This window comes from Melopsittacus undulatus, chromosome 8 (genome assembly GCF_012275295.1).
Source record: "Melopsittacus undulatus isolate bMelUnd1 chromosome 8, bMelUnd1.mat.Z, whole genome shotgun sequence".
In the NCBI taxonomy this organism is placed as follows: domain Eukaryota; kingdom Metazoa; phylum Chordata; class Aves; order Psittaciformes; family Psittaculidae; genus Melopsittacus; species Melopsittacus undulatus.
The window spans coordinates 37,161,884-37,182,512 of record NC_047534.1 but is presented as its reverse complement, the minus strand read 5'-3'; the positions used below and the strand labels follow the sequence as shown (position 1 = coordinate 37,182,512).

General features: G+C 41.5%; 1 protein-coding gene across 1 annotated transcript; it reads left to right on the top strand.

Moving 5' to 3' along the window:
* The first annotated feature begins 213 nt into the window (after positions 1-213).
* CD28 (CD28 molecule) lies at positions 214-9,856 on the top strand. Its single transcript, XM_005144664.2, has 4 exons — positions 214-268; positions 6,067-6,420; positions 6,672-6,790; positions 9,716-9,856. Exons 1-4 carry the CDS (start codon positions 214-216, stop codon positions 9,854-9,856), a joined length of 669 nt encoding a protein of 222 aa, XP_005144721.1.
* The last annotated feature ends 10,773 nt before the right edge of the window (positions 9,857-20,629 follow it).

Genomic DNA, 20,629 nt, shown 5'->3' with positions numbered 1-20,629 from the left:
CAATTTAACTTCCTGTTCAAGTGGTCCAACTACAGCGGTTTCACTTGGCTGTGTATCATGTGCTGCAGAGGGAGGAGGAGAGAAGGGTGCAACGGAGCAACGGAGGGTGCAGCCTGGCCCCACAGGGAAGGAGGGCTGGTGGTACAGGGTCCTGGGAGACCTGACAGTGCCTGGAGGGGGTGGGGACAAAGCATCGGGCCCACCGTTAGCACCATGCTCCTGGGGATCCTCGTGGTGCTCTGCTTCATCCCCACTGCTGATGTAACAGGTAACAACACCCCCCCCCATCCCCCCATTTCAATCCTATCCACTGATTTTCCTCATTGTGATGATCAGGGGAGAAAAGGAGTAGAATAGCTTTGAACTGATCTGCAGAAATCAGTCTGTGTTTGGATGAAAGGGAACAGACAAAGCATGCTGTGAAGACTGCATACGGAGCAACTTGATATTACTAAGAAGCTAATTTTTTTCCTGCCACAAGTATCCTTGCAAGATAGGATCCAAGACATTTCTTTTAATTTGATTTGTCTTTAGATGCATTTGAGAATTGCATGCATAGATAGAGGAGGGTTTATTTCACCTTTCCCCAGGTTTACAGATTTTGCTCACAAGTGCCTTCTCTTTGGGGGCATGGAGGTTGAGCATACCTGGTGCCAGTGACTTTCTTGGGTTAGCCTCTCCACCACCCCCAAGTCTTACGTGCAAAGCTCCAAGGCCCACTATGGCCCAGCTTGGTGTGATGGGCTGTAGAGCTGAGCCCACCCACAACCTCACAGAACTAGAAAATAAAAGGACCAAAAACGGAGCTGCTTTAGTGAGCTCAAAACTGGCAGGACGGGGATTGCTTTGTGTGCTATTTAGAAGTTTATTGTTATTCACGCTTCTTTCTGAGAAGATCTTTAACAACATAAAATATCTATTTGTGATTTTGAAATCCTAAGTCTTAGTGAATTTTCTGAATCTTCATTTGTGGTGGCTGAGGGTATTTTGCCTTGCTGTTGTCTTGATGATGCAGTGTTCGTATGTTCAGAGTTAACAAGTCTTTCCAAGGGGTACATCAAAATGCAAAGCAAGGCAAGAGATGATGGCTTTTCTAGGATAATCTCGAGACAGACAATTTTTTAAACCACTGGCCTGCAAACTGTTATTATTGGGTGTTCTCCAAATATCAGTGTCTTGCATTTTAGAGGGAAGTTACAGATAGGAACAAAAATTTGTTTTCCAGTACAAAACTTTTCACATATAGAGCATCTTTAAAGGTTTGCTTTTTCTGATACGAGAGGTAGAATTGAATTTGGTTTTTCCTTATTTCTCCCTTACTGTTCTATAATTCTTTTCCTCAGTGAAGACATTGTAATTTGCATGACACCATGATCTACATTCCTTTAAGAGTTCTTAGGCTTTTTGTTTCTTCTTCTTTTCCCATGTTTATAATTCTGTGTTTGCAACATTATAATTATTTCCAATGGGCCCCTAGTTGTCAGAGAAGAAACTGATTCCAGGCAGGGACAAGTATCAGCAATGAGTTAAACAGTTGGACCTGTCTCCTTTTTTGTTGGCTAAATAATTACAGGCTTGCTAGTGCCTGTAAGAGAGGCAGGTAGATCTAGTTGCCAGTCCCATGAATTTTGTGAAATTAGTAGTGTCAGTGGGTTCCCACTGCAGTGTATCACAAACTACCTCATCATTTTTCTGCCCACATAACCTTCTGGTTTATGGTCTCTGGGTGTTAAAATCAACCCCTAACCCACTAATGTTACCAGCATGCAGAAGAGGTATGAGGTGAGGTTAGCCAAGATTAAGGTGACATCAACCAATTCTTGTTAAAAAAAAACCCAAAATCACAAACTGACAAGAAACCCCCTGTGTTCACACCAGGTTTTTTCTTGTCAGTTTGCAACAAGTGTCAACTGGGCTTTGTGTAGTACTACGTTTCCTGCAGTACTCTCACCAGTGTAGGAAAGATTAGCAGAAAACAAATCTGTAATGGCTACAAGGGGAAGCTCCCTCCAGCTGCACATTATACACATAGCTGGGTGACGAAAAAGTGAAGTAAAAGAGAAAGATCCACATACCTGGGAAAAAGAAGTTAAAGTAATTGCTCAACAGACCAGCATCAGCAAAGCTGGAATACCTTTGTTTATAGCACAGCAGTGTGTCTTTCTGTTTGTGGATTAAATTAACTCCTTTCAGGTTTTCCCCTACCACCCCAGCAACTCATGTGGCCTTTCTTTTACTTTACTTATAGAAATCCCAATTTATTGCAGATTCCTGGCTCTGGCAAAAAGCTCCTTGAAGTCAATTGGCATGGAAAAGAAAGAAAGGAGAGTACAAAATATTTTTAGCAGAATATTTTTTCCAATAGCTGATGATGATTCACAGAAAGTTCTGGAAAAAAAACCCTCAAAATAGTTATTTTCCGTACTTTGTCAATTCTATTTCACTCTCTTGGCAAACAAAAAAGGAAGAAAAACAGTCAATGAAGTTTTGCTTGTGTCAGGGGTCCATGATTAAGGATTAGAATTTTATGGATATTATCTGTGGATGGCACTTTTTTCTCATGATGCAAAACCTCCTCACATGTCCAGCATGACAAATGAGGTATAAAAAGCTTAGCAAACATTTTGAGATCTCACATACCATTGCATACAAATCGTACGATCCTGGGAAACTTGTAGCCTGTGTACACTGACTTAAATGATTTTACAGTTTTAGACTTCACAGCTTTTTGAAACTAACAATGATTTTTCATAAGTGCCATCTTCTTGGCTGGGTAAGGCCAAGATACAGATATTTATTACTATGCAGCATGACTGAACACAGCTCTGGAAATGGCAATCATAGCACTATTTAGGGGAAAACATACACCAATGGAAACACGTACTAGATGTTTCAGAGTTTCACCATTTTAATAAACCCAAAGTGATACAAGAAAAAATACGTAGGCAAAAGCAGTCTCAGCCCATCTTTGCTCAGAATGGTCCAGATCCAACTAAGAATATAATCAAATCCTATTCAGATCACAAGTGAAGTAGGGGATGTCTGGTCTTACTTTGTCTTATCCGTGAAACTAATTCACATTTTGGCATGATTTACTTTCTCCAATTCAAAAAAAACCCAAGCCTGGAGGAGGAAGCAGACCAGTCCAACACTCCTGTGTGGGATAAGCCTGCCTTGCCCCTGCTGGCATTGCAGCCCAACTGATTCCTGTGGTGCTAATTAGTTCCTACAAATTAAACCCAAAAGATCTTCCTCAATCAATTTAGACTTGAAATAGTAGAGCCACTCTGTGAAAACAGAGTTGAGTGCTGAGCTTAAAGCATGTAGGAGCAGTCTTCATTTAAAGTCTTCACAAGTACACTTTTCCCCAGTGCTGGGCCATGCTACATCCCAACATCAGCAGCACAGGAACAGGTTATCAACACACAGCCTGCACGTCAAGGCAAGCAGACCAGACCAAAAACCCAAGAGGTGGAAATAAGTTGAAAGAGCTTACTATTTTAGGTAGGTGTATCAAAAGAGACTGGCTGCAAATCAGCACAGTATTATGACAGGGACATAAACAGCCCAAAGCTGTAGTTAAATAGTGGATCTCAAGGCATGAAGCTAGGCACTAAACATCAGGAATCCACATTAGCTGACAACAGCAAAAGGTGACAGGCAGATGTTGAGGTCTGCAGATGAGTCTAAAATAACTTCTGAAGGTGGTCCTCAGGGATGAGGTTATAGTGCACTTTGTCCTTCCTTTGGCCATAGTGAAATTCTGAACAGGCTGAGCAATAAACATCCATTAGTTTTCTATAAGTACTTGCAGCAAAAAACAGGCAAGCATTTTTCTGAAGTGTAATGCTTCTGCAAGTGTCTGTTCCAGGATGCCTATTCTGGTTGTAAACTCTGTCACAGGGACTGAATACACCTTCAGAAGAGACATTTTCTGTCTCAGTCAGGGTTGTACTGATGGGCACTATTGCAGTGCAAACCAGAATAACTGTCTCGAGTGAGATGTGTAGAATTCTGCTGTGCTAAAGATAGAACAGTTCTATTGCAGACAAGTACATTGCCACTTAGGCAAAAGATCAATTTTCTGTCCAACAAAAATATGATGAAATACCTTGTTGAAAGGGGTGGAATCCAAACCTCCCCCCACCCCTCCCCTTACTCATGCCTTATAAGTCTATGTGAGAGCTTTTGTTGGAAAATGCTGATTCGATGAAACTGAAATGTTTTGTTGAAATGTCTTAATTTCAATGAAAATTCACCACAGGCAGCAGCTCAAGTAGAAACCTGCCTTGTTTGTTATTACTCGGTTACTGCTCAGTTCCAGGATTCCAAGATCTGTGCTTTTTTTCTGCTGGAAAGCCTGGAAATACTCATCCTTCATCAAAACAAGAAGTTTCATAGTGTTTGGGTTCCCTGCAAACATGGGAGTTCAGAGCTGTAATGAACCCTCCTCAACCCCACATGCTAACTATGTTGAACAAAAAAACACAGGGAAATTAGGCTACGGTCTTTCTTTGATAAATCTGAGGCAGTAGAGCATTCCCTGTCTCATGACTTCCTGCTCTCATGAGTAGAAAAGGATGGTAAACAAGACTTTCAGTGAGAAAATGAACAATTTCATCAGTTTCATGGGTTGGGGTGATAACTAGAGAACCTGCTAGCAGTGGGTTGTTTTTACTGCCCACACCTTGTCACTAGTCTTGGCCATCTCATGCATCTCTGTGTTTACTTTACTCCCTGGATCACATCTATCCCAAAGGAGTATCCTGTACAAAAGGCTGGGGTACTCCATCTTCTTGAGTAGGTATAAACACACTAAATGTAGCTTTCTGGTCCTAAATATTGCTAAACATGGTGAAATACTTCTTTTCTGGGCATTCTAGATCTGGCCTCCTTCCCATTCATTTCCTTTACTAGCCTTTTCTTAAGTTTCATCACATGGGAAAGAATATAGTTTTTGCAGCAGATTTTTAGGACAAGAGATACAATTGTAATTCTCACAACCACAGCAATTCTCAGGGATCTATAAGGGGCTACTAAGACCTCATGTGAGTTGTGCTTGTATGAAAAATTACATAATCATATACACACACAAAAGGGCTGTCCTTAGTTCTGGCAAGTTCCTAGCCTGAAAGCCAGAACTCCCTTCCTCTCACTTACAGGTCACCTTTTGAAAAGTTGGGCCTTCTTTGTACAGTTTTTTTTTTCTTGGAAGAAGTTGTTTTTCTGCATAGTCCTTTCAGTGTTTCATTGTTTAGCAGGTGGTAGCACAGAGGTCTATATGTCAGAAAACATTTCCTGTTTATGTATTAGCCTGATCAATTCAAATTGAATTATACCTTCATGTGATGCTCTGTTGCAGGCCATTCAAGTGCTAAGTGCCAATGCAGCATCAAATTAGTCAGCTCCTGAGTCCTTTGAGAGATTAAGAATCTACTACAGCTGCTAGCTAGAGAAATTACTTATTTTACATTAAAATGACAAGCAGTTCATGCTTTCAGTGCTCATTGTCCAAGGCCCAAACCCTTGAAATGGTTCAGCAAATCCACCTGCAAACTCTTCAAGTCTGTCATATGATTAAAAATCAAGTGTATAAATAATATTCTCTTAACTGACTGCTAAACTAAGCGTTTAATTCACAGCATTTTCACTCCATAATGTCTCCTGGGAAACTGCCTGCTAAGGAAAGGGTAGACTAAGGTGGCCTTATATGTATACACATGCACACACATTGCAGAGTAGTCTTCTGAGCCCTGATGTTAAACCTTTATCACATGGGCCACTTTCTGTACCAGTGTTCTGATTCTGAAGAAAACACTCTTGACTTCACACTCTCCCCTAGTGACTATCTAGTTATTTATTTAAAGGGGAATTGTAGCAATAAAAGCTCCTGTGAGAAACTGCTTCTGCAACTTGGTGGTTATGTACCCCTGTAGGAAGTGTCAGCAAAGGAGACGAGTTGTGGAGATGAGCTGCATGGGAGGATGTGTGGCTCTGAAGTGTTTCTGTATCTCATGCAGTATTTTATAAATAAGTGTTTTTCTCACTCTCTTCTCTCTCTTCCAGAAAACAAGATTTTAGTAGATCAGAGTCCTTTGCTCACTGTAGCTCACAAAAATGCAACTCTAGTCTGCAATTACACATACAATGGAACAGGGAAGGAGTTTCGAGCTTCACTGCACAAAGGAACAGACAGAGCAGTTGAAGTTTGCTTTTTTTTGTGGAACACGACCAAAATTAGCAGTAATTCAAATAAAGAATTCAACTGCGAGGGGATTCATGATAAAGACAAAGTCATCTTCAATCTCTGGAATATGAGTGTCAACCAAACTGACATTTACTTCTGCAAAATTGAGGCCATGTATCCACCCCCATACATCTACAACGAGAAGAGCAACGGGACGGTCATTCATGTGAAAGGTAAGCTGAGAACTCTCTAGGCCAGTATCCTCCCTATACACACTCCCTATATGATGGCTTAATGCAGTTTGTTTCCTTAAAAAAAATAAGTTGGGTTGCCTGGTAAAACTACATTACTGCTCCAGATGTCCTGACAAAGACATCTTAGATGATGATTAATACAAATAGTTAATTGGAACAAGGAGTAAATAAGCAGATTGAGGGGGGTTCCTTTCACATACTTAAGGTTTTCTTTGTTCTTTTCCTTAAAGAGACACCCATGAAAATACAAGAGCCTCAGTCTGCAATTCCTTTGTGGACTATGGGGGCAGTGACTGGAGTTCTTGCTTTCTACAGTATGCTGATAACCGCAGCTTTTGTTAACTACTGGGTAAGAAACTACTATTTTCCTTTACTCTATGTGTTCTTTGTCCTGGTTCATTTTTCAGGCTGTGCTTACCACAAATGCACTGATACCCCTCACCTCAGGATCACAGTGCTTCACCTCTGTTATATGTGCACACCCATGCCACACCCCAAAAGAGCTGAAACACCAGATGCTGTCCAGGTGGGCAGTCAGGCCTCTGCAGTAGAGTGCTAAAGCTAATAGTAATGCCATCATGTTGCCAGTGCCCAGCACACCAGCAATACTGGGACACAGCCCCTAGCTCTGCCAATTGTCTGTGTCAAGGAAATCTAGCACTACAAGCATTCCTGGAAAAACCCTTTGAACCTAGACAGAGAGAAGGAGCTCACCTACAGTAAAAGTATCTTAGGGAATGATCAGCTGGCCCAAGGCCATCTGCACTGATGCCTTGTGCCTATCCACCAATTCCCCCAAGTATATGGTATTTCTAGCAGCTTGGCTGCTAAGCGCATAGGAGCATTGTAATCTCAGTAGTCCTTCCTCTGCCTCTGTACTTTTCTAAGAAAGCTGAGACAGTCTTATGGCTCATTATTTTTGCTTTCTAACCTCTCTGGAGAGTTGGCTGGCCCAGGCCACATCCAGTTCTGCCTGATGGAGTACAGAGAGAGTGAGGTGTGATGGAGAGACAGCAGAAGGACATCTTCCTAGACAAGTCTTAGGACTGTGATCTCCCAGAGCTGATTTACACTAGTTACTCCATGTGGAAAAGACTTCAACAATGATCATAGAGAGCTGTGTTCCTTGCATTCTGCCCTTCTGTATCTTTGTCATTAAATAGCAATTATCAGTACCTTAGGAGGTAGCCTGTAAAAAGGGCCCAGAGTCCCTGAGAGGTTAAATGTGTGTGTACAGAAAGCCACTCTCACTGCTGGTTGAATCTTGAGATCTCTTAAGTGTTTCACAAAAATATGCTTGTTCAATATATAGTTATTTCTGATGGAAAACATCAAATGGGGCATTGCCATAGGAAAATGCAGAGGCAGGTCCTTCTTTGTGCCTTACTGTGGAGGCTGACTCCTAGGAGAGTTGAGAGGATTACAGCAAACAGCTGATGGCATTACAATGCTGTGCTACAGTGGCTGTGCCTGATGAGACACTGTAGATTCAAATCCATCACTTACAATATGAACCATTTTCTCTGCTATATTCATTTGGTACCTAATGGCTACACACTTTGCTGCTAACATGTCTGCCCCCAGCAAGAGTGACAAGGCTGAACTGTGATGTGTGCCATTCACTGCATCAGTTTTTACCTGCTGTTATCTCTGCATGAGGTATTATCCTGATAATATGTACTCTGAGCATGGATATATTTAGTGTGTTGCTGAATATAAATACAGCTGCCTAGAAGACATTGTGAATTGTGAAAAAAATACTCCTAAAATATGATACTTGACAGCCACAGCAAGCCTGTTTCATGTGAGTTCCTGAAAGCAGCTAAAGATTTGTCTATTTACATACAGTTCTGCCTTCCCTGGAGGGAAAAGCTGCTTTCCTCTCCAGAAGCAGCAGTCTTTGATCCTGTGACAGTCCAGCGTTCATTTATGCTAGCAAAATGTCTTTCTTCCATGCAAAACTGCCTTTTAGGTGAATAAATAATAATATATTATGGAGTTGAGCACGTACAAGTAAAGCTTTTGTATCTACTGATATATATATATCACCTGCATTGCATGCTTTAAACAGGATGTAACTTAAAGTGAACACCTTGCATATATATATGATTAATATAAAAAACCTTAAAATATTTCATAGTAACTGCCCTACTCTATATGTACAGCATAACTCAACCACCAGATTTTCTAATACAAAGCTCCTCCAATTCTGCAGCATCATAAGAATATTGCAGCATATGCAAATATTTACGTACCTAAGAAGGAAATGTCAGTATAAAGGAGATTTACAAAAGAAGGTATAATCAGTATTAATAAAAAAGCAAAGAAGCACTTTACCTAGCCCCTGATCAATAAAGCCTTCAGCTACACAGAAACACTAACCTTATGCACAGCCTGCAGCAGTCACAGGCTCAACTGCTGCTGTAGCCACAAACTTCCTCTATGATTACAGGCAAATTATTTCACCTGTCTTCTGCTACTTGTATTTCTGAGACAGATGATGCCTCCTTTGTCTCACAGGGACATTATAGAGCAGGAATTCAACAGTGGAAATGAGATTTTTGAGGCTCAGATAGTGACACAAGTAAAAGATTAACATCAGCTCTGATTCTTCTGCACCTCAAAGGAAGGCTTAGAACAATAAAGGCATTGCATGATACTTCTGTAAATGGTAGGCAAACCATGATACAAATATCCTAGGCTGATTTTTCCTGCTTCTGTTTGAGTTTAGCTGATTTCTCTTTTCCGCCTAATAAAGGAGGACAGCCTTCACTGTTCAGGCTGCATTGCTTCTGCTGAGTCACTTCACAGCTGAGAATTGATGCTGAGAGGCACCAGTTTGTATCCTTGATTTTCAACATTCCTTTACCTGGAAAACTAACACTGCAAGTCTCTTGGCAGATAAGCTGGAGATGTATATGCAGGTTGGGCAAACTCCATAGATAATTTTATGAGAATATGTGTTCCAATTTTTCTGTAAATGCACTTAAACCTGAGGCTGCCTAATAAGTATGTCTGCTTCCCTGAATCGGGACCTAAGGTCAGAACTGTCAGTAGTTAATATGAGAGTTGGGTGAGATGATTTGTTAATTCAAAGAAGGAAAACTTAATTAAATCCATTACTAACTTCTCTCAGGTCTTACTAATATTCAACCCCACTGTGTTCAAAGGATCCCTGTTCCCCTTCCTCATTTCCCTTTTCAAGGGCTCACCCCAGGCAGGACAGACTAATTGCAGAAATGTTTTCACACTTCTCTTCACCCTTTTCCCACAGCACAAATCTAAAAAGAATCTGTACCATCAGAGTGACTACATGAACATGACTCCCCGGCACCCACCGTACCCAAAGAACAAGGGTTACCCATCCTATGCACCAGCACGAGACTACACTGCATATAGGTCCTGGCAGCCGTGATACTCATCAGCTGACCTACTAGTGGCCTTGGGTGCTTCTAGGCAGTCGCTAGCTCTTGGACGTGGAAGGACAGCCTCTCATTTTCTCATCATGCTTGTTGTTACTGATGATGGATAACTACACCACAGCAAGTATTGGCTAAACTTTGATATAATATACTGAAAGAAAAACAAACATAAAACCAAGGGGGAAGTTAAAAGGACTGTTTTCCATGATGGCTGAAAATGAGATACAACTTGTGATGAGGTTTGTCAGTGGGTAAGACAGAAAGATGGAGTCGGAACTCAGAGCTGGTCTGCTCCTAACACTTGTGGTTTTGCCTAGCTGTTAGGAGACCCAGAACATCTGACCTTTCTCAATAACTGCTGCGTTAGATTTAACCCTTAGTTTCCTTTCCTGTATGTCTAATCCTCAGAAACCCTTGTTAAATATGTCAAAATGTAAAAAAAATTGTATTTTCTTCCCTATAAGACCAGTGCAGTCTGAACTTCAAAACACATGCTTGAAAGAGAGATGGAAAAGTCAACCAAGCTGTTAGGCTGTGGCACAAATGGGCTGCCAGGAGAAATCAAGCTGATAGAAAACTACTAAACCTTCAATATGTGACTCCTTAAGTTTGATACTTTGCCATAAGGCCATTTGAAGTCGTGACCCAGCAAATCCACAGAGTGAGAAAGTAATCAACCTGAAGACAAAGACAATCAGGAGAGGAAGAAAGATCTGTTGTCATCATGAAGAACGCCATTTCCGTTTTGTTTGCCTACTACAGCAAGGGAACAGAAAGTCATATGGGAAGCATTAGAAGACACAGAGGTCAGATTTGGAGGAGAGTTTTACTTCCTTTTTTAGTTTTTGTTTCTACCCAGAAGGCATTCTGCTGAGTGCTCCTGAAAACACATGCACATCTTCCAGCACCTAGGCTGTACTGGAGCTCTCCTGAACATCTGGGTCCAGACATGAGCAACTAACGATCACTTGAATTTTTTCCCATAAGCACCCAAGGTTTTGGGTTGTGAGAGTGTACTTCATTCCCACCATTGTGAATCAGAACTGCAAGTGCTCAGCCACCTGCAGGGACTGCTCTAGGCACTTCAAGGAACTTCTTGTTGACTGGATGTTACCTTTCTATCTAAAGATGTTCTTCAGGAATGCTCCATGCTGGATTAGGACAAAGTTTTCATCAAAATCTGCCTCATTCTTTCAATTAAGCATGTTTACATTAATAAGTGATTGGGGTTTTCTTGGCATAACGTCCATTTTCACACTGAGGAGTTGAGGTTTATTTTATAGTGACTAATATATAAATACTTAAATGAAAAATAAATCATATTTCCATCTTGAAATAAAATCAGGATTTTGCAACATTCCCTTTCCTCCAAATAGGGATAAGCAGATTCTTTCCCTCTTTGGAGGGACATTACAAAAGGAGAGATGTGGAAGTGTGGCAACAATCTGCTTTGATACCTTAACCCAAGGAAAAAACTTTGGCATTTCCAAACGCGAAGTTTTATGTGAGTTTGCTGTCTGAGCCCCAAACCATTTGTTCTGAGTCGTATCACCACAAACCATGTTACTGGAGGGTGCTATGCCACCTCTATGCAGCAGTGACCTGCCTGAGCACCCACTGCCATGAGGCAGTGCTGTATGTTTGGTATGGGACTGTGGTCTTGGATTCAGAAGGCCCTGAGTACACTCCTCTGGGTCAGTTCAGCAAACCCAAAAGGTTATGATTAGGCAGAAGAAATTAAAACCAGTCTTTTCATATGTTTCTTCTCCTTTCCCCTCACCACACTCACAAACCCTCCAAGTCTGACATTTTTTCCACGTACACTTTTTACTCTCTTTTCCTGAAAAGCCCCTTACTATGCCTTTGTACCACAGCTGAGGCAGCAAGGTGCAGGTGCAGGGGGCAGAGGGGAATGAGTCAGACAGGACCCATGGCAATCCCTGCATGGTCCCAGCTTGGCTGTCTTTGCTGACACTGACTGGGGGAATGCTAATGCCTTGCCACCTACCTCCTCACTTGGAGGGGAGATGTGGATGATCCTGTGCCAGGGGCATCCAGCCACTTCTGATAGCAGCAGGCTTTGTGCAGTCATCTGACAGGGTAAGGCACTGTCTCATCAGTCACCATGCCATCTACCAGTGTTGTCATTGTATAATCCAACGTTAACAACTGCTCTGATTACAATGCGCTGTGAAAAATCACATCTTCTAGTGCAAATATAAGGTGACATGGCAAATGTGTATCAAAAGTATAAAACAGAGCAAATGTTCTCTATTTAAAATTCATGTATATATTTTTAGATATAGATGTTTCTATTTCATTATATCTATATTCCTTAGAGTATTATTATACTTTTTGCAATCTTGTTTTAAAATTATTAAATAGATACAGTAAATTAAATCCTGAATAAATGCATTGGGCCTGAGGCTAGTCAGAGAAAAGTATTACTTTCTAAAGCAAATGTTGGTATAATTTGCTTTTCTTCCCCTAACACTTTTGTAATTTCCATATCTAAAGCATACTGATAGCTCCCAGGACATGATACTGGAAAGTAAGTCCTGGAACATCTGGAACAAGTATTAATTCATTTGACTGACCAAAAAGAAAGGGAGATACATCCTAGACATATAATGAAACAAATGTGAAGAATCAGGACAGGAGAGGCCCCAGCACTGTGTAAAAGTGGACATTGCTGTTATATTAAAGAACTGCAGGGACACAGATTACAGACTGTTGGAGATGAGATACCAGTAAATACCTTTTATGCACCACTGTAAGGGACTAAATGAAAGTGTTTGCAGAGAAGCAAGCCAGTTAAGCCTGGAGTCTGGCTCTGCATATGTGGATTAGCATATATGACAAACAGAGCGATCCTAATTTATTCCATCTGGTTCTAGGCAATGTGTAACATGCCAGGACAGCCCTGGCCCTCCCTGGCCCTGCCTTTAGGGACTATATACTGTTTACAGGATGATGTAAAGAGAAACCTCCCTCTGTTGCAACTCTGAACTTGGAAATTGGCCCTTATGGAGGACAGCAAGTGATCAATACGGTTTTCTGCCTTGCACACAGGTCTTAATTCAAATGCAAATATAGTCCTGCCAAACAGTGATTTAATTTTTCATCCTCCTTCCCTCCACTTCTGGATCTCAGTGTCAAATGAACATCTGATATGCAGTCATCATATCTGAATGGCAATCAACATATGTTGCAAGAGGTCAACCAAGGGTTGTGCTGCTCCAGCCCCATGCATGCTGATTCCTGTTTTGCATATATCCACCACAGTACAAAACAACAGCCTGGATCTTCCATGCTTCCAGGAGCCAAGCCCCTAGGAGACAAATGCTGAGGAGTTATCTTTGCAGTATCTTGAACCTTCACCACTGGGGCCATCAGGGTTACTAATGCCAAAAGTCTTGGATGTTTCTTCTAGTTTGAATACCTTAAATTCCAATATCCTTCTCCTGCATGAGAGTTTTTGAAAGTGCTGCTTCTTTTTTCTGCAGCTATAAACATGGACTCTGCATGTCTGTCAAGCAATATCACATTTTCCTTCTCTGTATATCATCTCTTCCTTTAATCTCTATGGCAGACTCAGCAGTTCAGGAACCCATCAATCTGTTAACCTCTAACACCATTGTGCAGCCTTCCACTGTACCCCTGACTAGCTATTCACTTCACAAAGGCTGTCTTGTATGCCACATTCCTCTTCAGTTTGGGGTAAGGAGTTGCCATAGGAGATTGGAGCCATGTGGTGATTGGATAGGTGCATAGTTTCTGTTTGAAGGATTTGGAGGTCTTTCATCCCTTTGATTTTTTCCATAATCTTCAGATTTTCAGTCATGCCAAACAACCACGTGGGAATCCCACACACCACGTGCTTCCCACAGTGCATTTAATTTCTGCATGTTTAATTTCCTGTGCATAGCAGGCTTTTGGCTATTGCCATGTTTATTATACCTACAGACATGCCCTGACAGCAGAAGCAACTTTGGCTGCTGATGGTATGTTTGATACTAATAAATAACACAGTGCAAAAAGCTTGAACCTTAGCAGCACACAAGCAAAGGCTTCAGTGCTAAAGATCAAATCTTTCCGCTTTTGGCAAGGCTTTTGCTGTGTGACTGGAAAATACTTTATTCAAGATGAATCACAGGCCAAGGCATAATTTTGTTAGTCACTCACACTAACCAGAAAACAGGTATGGGTAATAAGTACAATGTCAGCTTTCTTGAGGTCAAATAAAGAGTAGGAAAGGCTGCAAACAGCACTAGGCAGTCATTTGTAGGGAAACATTACTAGCTGCTTATCTTGATGCAAATGGATTGTTCTTCACAATTAGGTGCTTTTGTTAGATCGTCACATTACAGTATGTTACTATTCCAGCCTCAGGGGCATGCAGATATTCTGATGTGGCCAATTTGGCTGACAAAGTATCAGGAGGCTGCCAATTTTATACAAACCCATTTGCAAAGAGACAAAAAGTCGAATGGTCTCAAATTCATAGTGGGTTTCTCTGGTTTTGCTTTTAAAGTGGATCTCCAAGATCAAGGCACTCGTTCTCACTTTGTTTTTTCTCTTTATACTTTTTAGTTATTGTGAAAGAAAGAAAGAAAGAAAGAAAGAAAGAAAGAAAGAAAGAAAGAAAGAAAGAAAGAAAGAAAGAAAGAAAGAAAGAAAGAAAGAAAGAAAGAAAGAAAGAAAGAAAGAAAGAAAGAAAGAAAGAAAGAAATGTAACATTATTTTCAGGACCCATAAACCTACCAGGAGCACTTCAGTTTTGGGAAGTGTCTCATTGATTAACAATTGAAATGACAGAGAATTTTCGAATGCCACAGTTTTCCTAGCCATTACATCATTATGTGGCCACATCATTCCTTTTCCTCACTGGCTTTTTATTCCATCCAGCGAACTATTCTGGGTCAAGTTGAAATGTTTTCACGGTCTGGAACACTGTAGTTTTTTAGTCAGGAAAACTTACTGGCGAACCAGCAAAAACAAAGACACAAACAAGCAATTTGTAACAGTTCGGTTCTGTGGAAATTAACATAGTGGTTTCAGTCTGGTAGGAGGATCAAATGGCCTTTTTACAAAATCCTTTTGCTCTAAAGTAAAGAAGCTTAAGAAATTACATACGAAAGTACCTTAAAAGAAAAGACATCAGGTTGCAAAATCAAGAAATCAAAGGCAGGAAATGCCAGGAGAAAGCTTTCCCATCCAGCCTCTCTTCTGCCCCCTTGTGTGACCAGAGTGGCTCTTTAATTACAATTGCATTTTTTGCCTGCCTGCAGCGACTTTGCCTTCTAATCCGAGCATACATTGCTCAGAGATGCTGGTCCACTCCCTTGCAGGAAGCTGCAGTAAGAGGCTTCAGATATTGTCAGGCTAGGTGCTTAGGTGTCAACACTGCAGGTACAGAGTCCGAGTGACATTTCAAGCCCCTTATATGGAGGGCTGTAGCAGGACACAACCATCAATCAGGCTAACTTAGATAACAGCTAAAGCAATGGCCAACAGCCCTGTCAGTGCCCCATTAAATTAGATCACTCTGTTGTGAGTCAGAATGAACTAATTTTCCTCCTATGCTTGCTGCCTGTGACAGCCTTTAGGCTACTTTAATCTTCAGACACCAGTGGTCAAGATGAGAGCTGCTTTTTAGGGTTCTTTTATCTCATGATAATGACGATGTAGGCTGCTTGCATTTCTTCCTGGGCTTGTGAGCCTTCCCCAGCCAAATCAAAACTGGCTGGAGAAAGGAACTGTTTCTGTTTGCACAGCTCATTAGCACCTGATGCATAGGGACAGAAACTAAAGTCCAGGGCAGGAAGTCTCCTTTGGGAGCATTATCCCATGTAGCTTTTTCTCTCACTAGCAGAATACTGAGGTAATGCCAATGCTTTATTTTGACAGCAACCAAAAAGTATGAGACTATGAAGATACAGAATTGGACAGCAAGGGAGCAACCTCTCTATGCTGCAGACACACAAAGTTGACACTAGTGAAGTCCAGCCCTGTGATGGAGGAATCCAGCACTAAAGATGGGAGAAGCAAGAGGGGTTAAAGGAGAAATCACTCTGAAACCACTTTAGTGAAACTCTGGAACAGTCCCTCAGGGAGTGGAAATGAGCAAACCAGCTGTAGGGTGCATGACACTAGGCAGACTTCTGCCTCTCCCTGGCCATATGCTACAAATAACAATATTAAAAACACCCTAGTCCTTACCTCCAGAAGTACTTTTTACTGCAAAGGCTGCTATGTGTCAGTGATGGACTAGCTGCACTGATGGTGGAAGCAAAGTTAGGTCCTGTGCATGGACTTGGGTGCACTGCTGAGTCCCAGGAATCTCTTGAGATAAAAACTGTAAATCATATTCAAAGGGAAATAGCCAAGCAAACCACAGCAGGCTGGAGAGGCAGGATGCACAAATGGCTGATGGCAGGAAAAGTGGAGTTAAGCCACTCCAGGCTCATCTCCAGCAGCTGAAGAAATGCATTAGTTTGGACTGCAGCTACAGTGAATTTCCTCCAGTAAAAGCAGCCCTTGGAATGATGAAGGTTCTGTGGTTGTTTCCTGAGATCTAAGTCAAAATAACCATGCATATACACTCACCCAAAATCAAAAAAGATTTAAAAAATAGCCTTATTTCCGCCTTTTCTTCTTTCTGAACTAAAGGATTATTTACAAATCCTACGTTTAGCCTGCAGCATAAGGTTTTAAAATCAGAGTATTACTTTCTTTTTACTCTTTTTTGTTTTTTTTTTTAACTTTTATTACGGAGTTCCTGTTGTATTTGTGCAATCTGATTTCAAACCGCTGAGGCAGAGAGCAAAAAGAGGACCAGGGTATGGGTGGAAGATACATGTACTGCAGCTGTGCACTGTACAGCAGTACCCACACACTGTGAAAGAGAGTAGGCACAAAATGAAGTTCAGAGTCCATAGGCTACATGAGCAACTTTGTGATGAAATGTCAGTTAGAAATGAGCAGCAGAAAACCGCTGTTTTCCTATTGCTGTGGCTTTGCTTGGTGACGATGACATACAAAGATTAAGTGTAACTGCATGAGCTCCAGTTGTTTATCTCCTTTACTATCATCACCAGTAAGTGAAGGAGATGTGTGGGTGTCACCTGCAAAAAAAGAAGTTGCATTGCTGAGAGAAAAACATCTGCAGATCAGAGGAGGCAAATGGTCTTGTTTAATTCATGCACATCTAGTTTCCTTCCCATCACTTATCTGCAGTGCTGAATTTAGTCTCCTGGATTTATCATTATTATGCTGAGAGAGAGAGAGTGCAAGAGAGAGGAAGACAGGGACTTGAGCGATACCAAGTGCCCAGAATGACTGCAGACCACTGAGGTCATTTGTAAATCACTAAGATAGCCTGGCTCCTAGGGCATGGATTTTGATTTTCCCTCTGCTCTCTTCCCATCTGCTGAGCTATGGAGATTTGCAACAATAAAAGCTATCTGCTGTTCAACCACTTTACAGAAGAACATATTGTTTAGGCTGCTACTGAGATAGGCTAGCAGAAACTGGAAGCCTTAGGTCACCAGCTATGACAGGACCGTTAGTGTCTGTGTAGAATGTGTGGAAGATGTGGTTCTTCTGTGCTTGCATGTTTGTGTCTGTGACAGAGTTAGCCTCTGCACACTGTTAAACATTACTTGTTGCATACATCGCATAGGAACCACTATTTTAAGAAAGATTTAAATCAAAGGCATCTCCTACATGGAACTACTGAGGGATGTTTTATGTATGGACATGAAAACAACTGTACACAGATGTAAGTTTTTGTCTTTTCTCCCCATCATTATGTCTATATGTAAAAATATAATAAATAAAAAAACAGTGGACATATGTCTTGGTTTGCACATCACACACACTATGCTCACTGAGTCTAAGCTATCTCTAGATTAAGGATGTCTGACTTAGCTGTGTGCTGACTTGCCTGGGTCAACTCACCAGCCTCTGAGAGCACTATGCCTCTGCTTCCCCTTTGATTCTTTTTTCCATTTTCAACCTCCTCAAGCAGGGACCATCACATCACTCCTATGTGTGTTGCATGCATAGTCTATATATGTCACAAGTCCAGCTTCTAGCCCAGCTTCTAGCTTCTAGCCCAGCGTAGTGCCAACCCAAGTGCCAAGAAGTATCAGAAAAATGAAAAATTACAAATTCAGAATATCTGAATTTAAAAGTAAGACTTTTCTCCGCCTTCAAATTTGTTGTAATTTGCTCTAGCCCTGGCTTTGGGATATATTCATAAGACTCTTCCTTTAATCACTAAGCCTAGTGAGAACCCTGATGACCATCCCTTTTTGACTGCAGATCAAAGAGTGGATTCCCTGTGACTTTGCTACAGCTGTTCTAGTCATCAATCAAGAGTGCATGTTGCACTTTTCCTGTGCCCAGCTACAGCCCAAGCAAACCAAGGACCTGACTAATCCTTCACGATCACACACAAAATATGATATTCACCTTCCCCATTAAACAGACTTCTTTACAAAAATTAAACTCACTTGTTCTTGGTAGCTGCCATAATGAGTGCTTGGTCAATAATGATTAATTCCTTATTCATGCCAACAAATTCTTGTGTCCATTAACTGAGAGGAGGAACCCAGTTGGTGTTAGTATCAGTTGTGTGAGGAAGTTGCACATCTGTGCAACTTGCTGTGGGAGTGTCTTCTACCCTCATGTAAATGCTGGCTTGCAATCAGGGTCAACAAACTAATGTTTAGCACTTTTTACTAGAGAACAAGAAAAATATTGGAGCCAAAGATCAGTGAAATCTGAGGAACTCATCAATCCAGTGCTGCCTTCTGTTGAATGGCATGAGCACTAGTAGTTAAGTATCATTCTCATACAGGTTAGGAGTGAGTTCAGGCTGTAATCTTTCTACGTTTAGGATCTCAGATGCATAAATTGCAAAAGCACAGCAAAAAACTGAAGGAGCTGAGGCAGGGGAAAAATACAGGGAAGCAAGATTTTTAACTCACTAAAGGCAAACAGCTTTTGTGCTGGGAACAGGAAACCAAGAGACAGGGCAAAGGATGTTGTGGGTGTTGGAAGAGCCACCACTGCAGTTACTGTTCATACCTGGGTGACTCATCAACACTGAATGCTGCCTTACACTAAAACATCCCTCCTTCCCCAGCTGGAACCAGTGGGTTCATCCTGACTGGCTTCTCCATGCTTCATCACTGCTAGGTTATCACATGGAAGGCACTTGGGTTGGCACTACGCTGGGCTAGAAGCTGGACTTGTGACATATATAGACTATGCATGCAACACACATAGGAGTGATGTGATGGTCCCTGCTTGAGGAGGTTGAAAATGGAAAAAAGAATCAAAGGGGAAGCAGAGGCATAGTGCTCATGGACATATATGGAGCTCAGTGATTGGGAGGGCAGAAAGCACAACTGGGTCATTCTTCACATTGCTTGTAAACTCTCCCCTCTGCAGCACACCACTGTAGCACACCCTACCTCTGCTCCACAGAAAATAGAGGAACTAGTAGCTTGAGCCAGGAGATATGCTGTCTGGTCACAGCTGCAGTTTCACTTGTGCCCTTCTGCCACAGCTCAGACTTTCTAGCAGCTTCCCAGACATGGCTGATTTTATAGTCCCTGCATTTCTTCCATTCCTCCTCGCCTTGCAGCACAGGAAACTGACAGCATTATCCATCTGGGTATCCTGCGTGGATCTGCCTGCTTCTCAGAAACGAAAGGACCTAGTCCCTGTCTGATCACATGTAGGGTTTGGGTTTTTATTATAATGAGCTTTCCTGTGGTCACAGAGCTGCCTGTCTCTCGCAGAGTTTCCATGGCCCAAGCTGTCCCCTACAACTTATGGACAGAGGAAGACAACTTTTTGGGATCATCTGTCCCATTGCTCTTCACAAAAGGTCAGGAGTATATCTCATTAGACAGCAAGAAAGCAAGTGAAGGTGAGTGTCTGGCTTAGGAGCAGGAGATGCAAACTGACATTTTAATTCTTCATGAAGGTTGCCAGGGTATTGATGGGGTATGCTCAGCATACATTCCCTCTGCAAACAGTGGAACTTGCTTTGCATACCAACAATAGATTAGTCTGCAATTTATTCTTGAACAGGTTGCAAGCATATTCCTGTACAGCAAGAATAAAGACATACCTGACCAAAACATTAAAAAATATATATTACTATGTGTACTAACCTGTGACATACCTACCACTCTCTAGAATAGACAGAAGTCTATTCCTTCATCTATTCCTGCAGATGCCCTGAAGCTCTTTGAATCTTTGGATAGCTAAGAATCTGGCCTAAGACAACACCTTCTCTCCTTTACAACTCAACACTTGACTTTGGTGGTCAAGATCAACTGGGCTGAGGTCTTAACAGAAAGATTTCATAGAAGCAGTAATGTAGAGATGGCACTGAGAAGCAGAGAGAGATAAAGTTTGTCAGTACTGTCTCTGAGCTTTCATCTGCACTTCCTATCTTCCTTACTGACACTGCAACCTCTGGGCAATTTGTTACTAGTCACTACCTTTTTGTACAGTACCTGGGACCCTGAGTCTTGGCCAAGCTCCTCATATTGTAGTAAAAATTACAGTGATAACTTAGAAGTTGTTATATCAAATCCTCATCTCTTTCCCAGTAAATGCCAACACTAAAAGCCATGGAGGGGAAAGCATGATAAAAATACAACTGCAAAGTTGCAGGGGCTGGGACAGAAACACATAAATGTTCTCATTTTCTTCCTTCCACACATTTTACTTTCTTTCTG